Genomic DNA, 6,106 nt, shown 5'->3' on the forward strand with positions numbered 1-6,106 from the left:
TATGCCAAAATAGCTCTGCACACTCAGAGAGAAAATTAAATATTAAATTTCATAAATCCCAGGGCTGACGTGAATCAAGCACTCCATACTTGCTCTTTTTTTTGAAGAATGTTACAATTATATAATGTACCAGGGAAATGAAAGGAGGGCTTTTACTCTGAAAGGTTGGACTTTAATAGTGTAATCAGTCAAACAATATTCATTCATGTCACATTGGCGTTTATAGTGAATTTATAAATGAGAAGTAATACTTCTAAACTTTTGTGTGTGTTTGTGTTATGAAACTACTTATGGGTAGAAGTAGATATTCAATTAACACAATGAAGGATTCATTGGAGGCTTGACATAATAAGACTCTTTTCTCAGCCGACATTTTGATTTGTCACAGTAGGGAAAGCAACGGTGTTACTGATAACATTAAAAATGGATCAGTTCTATTCAAGTGTCCCACTGAGCCATAAGAGTGAGCCTGCATGCATACCAGAACCCTGAAAGCAAAGCAGCTAAATGGAACTTGGCCATCATTTATTTCATTATTTGCACCTGTGATTTCCATAATTAAACATGTCAAAATGTCTCCATGAAAAAGTTATTTCAGTTTGTTAAGTGGGGATCCTCGCACTGCATTTTTCACTGATTGCACATAATATGATGCGTCCAATAACTTTATTTAGTAGAAAAGCAAGTATAAACAGCACAGCAATAAACAGATACAGTCTGTTACTGGATACAACATAAAAAAGGTTGTAGCATCTCTATATGAACCAAGGCTTACGGAAATAAGATACCTGCATCCTTAGAATGAGATACTTGCATCGAACAGCTATAACCAACAAACTGAATATTGGTCTCTATACACAACTGGTTAGGAGTTCTCTATCTCTAATATCTTCTGTGTCAGAGCAAAATCTCGAACTTCCCGAGGAGTGCGGATGTACGACTCGATTTCACTGTCGGAGATTTCCTCATCACCAGTCACATCCTTGAGCTCAGGCTGCTCCGCCCTCCTTTTCTTAGCATGGATCACACACGGGGGAGCAAACAGCACTCTCTTCCCCCAGCCTGCTGATGGATCTTGGCTCTCCTGACTGTCACTGTGCAGCTCAGATACTGTGCATCCATCTCCTGGTCGCTGGGCCCTGTCAGTGTCCGGCTCACATTGCTCCACAGCGGATACATCTGGAGCCTGCTCTGCCAGCTCTGAGGTTTGGGAGGGAGCGGTCTCCTCAGTTAGAGCGTCCTCGTGGGTTCTCAGAGCCCTCCTTAGCAGGGCGTACCTGTGCTGTAGAATATCCTCCACCTGCTGAACAACATTATCTGGTGTCACCGCTTCCCTGACCCAGGGAATCTCCTTACCCAGCTTACACAGTACCTCCTTTATCTCAGCGATTCTCTTCAAAGCAGGTTTGTGCTTATGTACTTTGGCCATCTGACAGAATTTTTCCAGAGAGAATTTCAGGCGGTGCTTGTTGGGCTTCAAGGACTGCCAAGACAAATATATCGCCGCCATCATGATGGGGATGTGCTTCCGACCAGTCACAATCCAGGTATCTGCTGCCAGCTCCACCAGGGCCAAGGCACGTTGGGTCAGGTCCTTGGAGTTCTCAGCCAATTCTTCAGGAACATGAAGTGAGCTAATTTTGTACCTGAAGAAGAAGAAGAAAAACATTCTCAGTAACTATCGGCCCAATTTTGAAATGGTTTTAGAAAATGGAATTTGTCATTTAGGGCACTTATATATAATTAAGAGTATTTATGGTTTTCTATTCTACTTGGTAGCTGTCCAGTCAAAGCTAACCGAATAAGAATCATCCCTGTCCACTTTTTGTAAATAAAAGCTAAATAAGCTGGTCTGAAGGAATCAAGGGCAATTGACAGTACTGGGTCATAAAAAAAAATCTCAATCAGGCTGTGACATTACTTCAATACGACGTATTTTCGTTGATGTAGTCCAGAAGTATTAAGGTCACATTGAGAAAAAAAATTATCTGACATTTTGGGAGAATATTTCAAGAACAAAGTCATTATTACAAGAAGTCACAATATTTCAGGAGGAAAAAACTGTCATGGCATCAGAGAGTGATTAAGGCTCAGTGGGCTTTATGTACAGGATGTGAAAGGCTGCCATAATCTACCTGTCCTATAATCTGTTGTGCAGTGTGTTATAGCTCTGGGCTCTGCTGATAAGGTTGCATCCCATTCAGACCATCTGACAGACACATAATCCTGTGTGGCACTCTGGTTTCAGGATAAGACTAAGTTTAGGGAAAGCCTATGAACTGTCAGGAAATGCTAAAACATGCACATGTAATACAATTAACTTTTAAACATAACATCTGACTTGAAGCAATTTTTTCTTTTCTTTTTTTTAACTAGAAAACTAGAAAAATACAACTTTTATCAAAATATTTCAACTTCATTCTCAAGACATTATGACTGAATGATCAGTATTCTACAATGTAAATAATGACTCTTTGGCTGACCTAATTAACCATCATATGAGGATCATATTGCTAATAAGAGGACTCTGGTGAAGCTTGGCATCAAACAGAAAAATTGAGACCACTATTCTTCACTTACTCCTGACTGTGGGCCTCCACTACATCCGCCACGTTGACGATCGGAGCCGTGATGTTGAGAATCTTGACCATTTCTTTATAAACCGCGCCCACCACCATCGGGTCGGCATCCAGCAGGCAGCTGATGGTTCCCGTGGTGAGGGGCCAATTGAGCAGTCTGCAGCTTACGAGCACACAGCACCCAGCGAGAACTTCTTTCTTCTGGAAGGTCACTTTGATGAAACTTTTGTGCTCATATGCCTGATTGAAATAAGTCTGTGAGAGATCCTCGATCTCTTTGTTGACCCTGAGAATCCGACACATGGCAGTGACACGCTGCAGACCTGTAGAAATATAACAGATATACTGTATGAGCATGTGAGAACGGCAGGGTAAAGAATATATAAGAGCGACAATGTTATAATATATTTAAAGAGCCTTAAAGAGAAGATCTCACCCTTTATCAGGTTTACACACGGCCTTTTGGCCACGGCTGTGGTTCGGCTGTAGCTGATTTCTGTAAAAACCACACAGAGTCAAGGCAAAGACAAAAAGGTAGTGGAAAATGTAAATGTAATGGAGGTGTCAGAGGGTTGTGATTAGCAGAGCCACCAACACTCGAATTCAGAAAAAAAATGAAGGAAATTACACTTCTGGGCCATTAATCGATTAAAATCAATTTATTTTAAGTTTAAAATGCAAAAAAACATCTAAATCATAAAATAGAGATTTAAAGTGCAGAGTTCATAATACATACAGGTGCTCAGGTCTCAGGAAAACTAGCTCCAATTAACAAAAGTCAACAGATGGCGTAGAATTGTTTTCCTAAAATATCCCATGAGAGAAGAGAGCCCCAGTGATCAGACATTACAGAGGCGGTTGCGTTTCACAACCCGTCCCAAACGTCTTTTGTAGTTTGTTTTTTTCTTTCTTAAAAACAGTCAATGAAAAGCATACAATAGGTTTATTCACACGTCGCCTTAAACGCACAGTATGTCATTTCAGCCACTAGAGGGTCTCACATCAAAACCAAAACAACAGACGTATTTTGATGACATCATGAAGCAGAGCGGAATCATGGGAGTTGTTGTCTTCATTGTTAAACAACCAACATCGCTGATGAAGATCTGACGTGGCTCAGGCAGAAACCATGTTCACGGACACGTTCATATATTTATTCACGTTACGTTTAGTCACGTTCGCAGACTTCCTTCCTCCTTCCTCACTCTGACGTAACCTGCTTCCCCAGAAGAGGATATGACGACTGAAAGGCGACCAAATCAAACGTACCCTTACCTTGAAGGAAATTATAGACTTCTCTGGGTTTGAACATTGTTGGAAACATTTGGGATAGTTCAAGTACACAACTAAACAAAATGCACAAGTGATATATAATTAGTCCTTTTTAGATATCTGGAAACCCCAAAGCACTTGAGACAAGGGTACGCCATATCTGAGAAAGGTTGTGACACTGATATGAGCTGGCCAGCTGGGGATTGTGATCACTTAAAGGGGACGGCAGCACTGCATGTGTGTCTCCACTTCGTTGCTGTAAAACTGTTCATTTCCGCTACAAAAATCACCATCACTCATTTGATCTGAAGTTTCTTTTTGAACCTTTTGACCCTGAAATGGATTACCAATCGGGGAAATGTTCTCTGTGGCCCCAAATCCTCTGGGGTCTTGAAGGTCTCATGTGCACAGTATGTCACCTACCATGTGGTAATTTGATCAATATGCGACATTAAACCACAATATAGCAACTCAAATAATAAAAAGGACCTTAAGGCGGGTGCTGCATTATTATTACCTGTCTTCTACAGAAGATACAGCAACAAAAAAACAACCTATTTTGTCTCTTACCTCTAATGATACCTCTAGCCATGCAGATAGTTTCAGATTTATTTGAAATATCTGTCTCTAAAATATCTGCTTCCACCTCAGTAAAATGAAGGTGAATAGAATTTACTCATGGTGCTCACGCAAAAGTGACATTTAAAAAAAAAATAAATAGCATATTCTCGTTGCAGGAACAGTGCGTGCTACATTAAAGCTCTGTTATTGTGCACAGTTGTATGTGTCAGTATCCCAGAAAATATAGCCTGTATAACAGAACACAGAACATGATGAACCCACAAGAACATATAGTGAATAAGGTGAAAGGTACGACATCAAAACAACATCAATTCAGCACACTAGACGCTAAAAGCTGTCTGATGAAGAGTGAGAGTTGTCCTTAGAACTGATATAGACTTCCTTTTAGAAAAGTAATGAAAGGAGGACAACATTTTCCCAGAATCCTCATGTTTGTCCTTCAGAGCAAACCTGATTCTTTCAAAAGTGGAGAGGTCCATGGTAGGTCATTAAGACAATGCTGTGCTGAGGGTGGTAAAAATAAATAAACCTTTAGAAAACAAATCTGGTTCTGCATTTACTGTGTAACACTTTAAATAGGACGACACACTCCCTGGTAGAGCGACATAAACCAGCCAATATATGTATGTATCTCGGTCCAATTAAACAAATCAGCATATCAAAGAGGTCTGTATCAAGTTTGTTTGATTATTATGTGTTTATTAAAAAAGACTTTCTTTTCAAAGATTATATTTCGTTGTTTATTATTATTATTTTATTTGACAGTCACAGTCAACCATTAGGCTATCAGGGAGACCTATAATTGGACTTGTTGGTTTCAGTATTGACCTGAAAAATGGAGAGCATTAGTGGAGGGTTTCTGACTGTTATTCACGTTTGATATAGTCTTTTAGGGTTAATTTACTTTAAACAGACATTTAATCTATCAGGTTAGACTTCGAAGTGACATAATTGGATGTTGTTAAATGTGTACATGTCATTTTAACACTGTGAGAGCCACAAACAAAATTCTAAAAGGAAAGCTCAGACTAAATGTGTATAAAAAAAGCGAACAAAAAAACCCAACCCATTTGATACATGGTAACTGGTGATTATACACAGATATAACTTTAACCAGACAGACAGACAGACCGCTAGGAGGCCTCCCTCCGTATCGCCACAGTTCATACCTGGACCTCCGAACGGTTCGTGGGTCAGCGCTCCCTCGGACACCACGGAGCCGCAGTCCACACACACCGTCTGGGCCTGACAGTACAGCTCATCGTCCACAACGTTGGAGGAGCCGCAGTCCGGGCAGCGCAACCCCGCACGAGACATCTTTAAACCACAACAACACACGAACCGCCGCCGCGCGCTGACAACACCGTCACCAGCTGTTCGAACGTCCAATGAACGTTCGGTTGCCGGTGTGATGGGGGCGCGTTAATTGTGTCCGGGCAACGACGTTTGAATGTCGAAGGTTCCGCTTCGTCCCGTCATTCACTAGGTCTACCCTACTGACGTTATATATATTATATATAAAGAATATATATTATATATAGTGGGTAGAGCACTTTATCTATCTATATTATATATATATATATATATATATCTATATCTATCTATATCTATATATATATAGATATATATATATATATATATATATATCTCTATCTCTATATCTATATATATCT

At 40.2% G+C, this 6,106-nt stretch overlaps 1 protein-coding gene across 1 annotated transcript; it reads right to left on the reverse strand.

Moving 5' to 3' along the window:
* Positions 1-649: 649 nt before the first annotated feature.
* Positions 650-5,849, reverse strand: brf2 (BRF2 RNA polymerase III transcription initiation factor subunit). Its single transcript, XM_035668402.1, has 4 exons — positions 5,603-5,849; positions 3,016-3,075; positions 2,581-2,902; positions 650-1,646 (listed from the first exon to the last, which is right to left on the reverse strand). The coding sequence occupies exons 1-4, from the start codon at positions 5,748-5,750 to the stop codon at positions 866-868; spliced, it is 1,311 nt and encodes a 436-aa protein (XP_035524295.1). The 5' UTR covers positions 5,751-5,849; the 3' UTR covers positions 650-865.
* Between the last annotated feature and the right edge of the window lie 257 nt (positions 5,850-6,106).

This window comes from Morone saxatilis, unplaced genomic scaffold (assembly GCF_004916995.1).
Source record: "Morone saxatilis isolate NCDOM2014 unplaced genomic scaffold, NCSU_SB_2.0 Contig21, whole genome shotgun sequence".
In the NCBI taxonomy this organism is placed as follows: Eukaryota; Metazoa; Chordata; class Actinopteri; family Moronidae; genus Morone; species Morone saxatilis.

What these genes read in the sequence shown, in the direction of transcription:
- brf2 (XM_035668402.1), bottom strand. Translation starts at nt 5,750, where the DNA reads ATGTCTCGTGCGGGGTTGCGCTGCCCGGACTGCGGCTCCTCCAACGTT. An exon ending in GTGTGTAAACCTGATAAAGG is followed by an intron (nt 2,903 to 3,015) that starts GTGAGATCTTCT and finishes ATATTTCTACAG; the next exon opens with GTCTGCAGCGTGTCACTGCC. An exon ending in GTGGAGGCCCACAGTCAGGA is followed by an intron (nt 1,647 to 2,580) that starts GTAAGTGAAGAA and finishes CTTCTTCTTCAG; the next exon opens with GTACAAAATTAGCTCACTTC.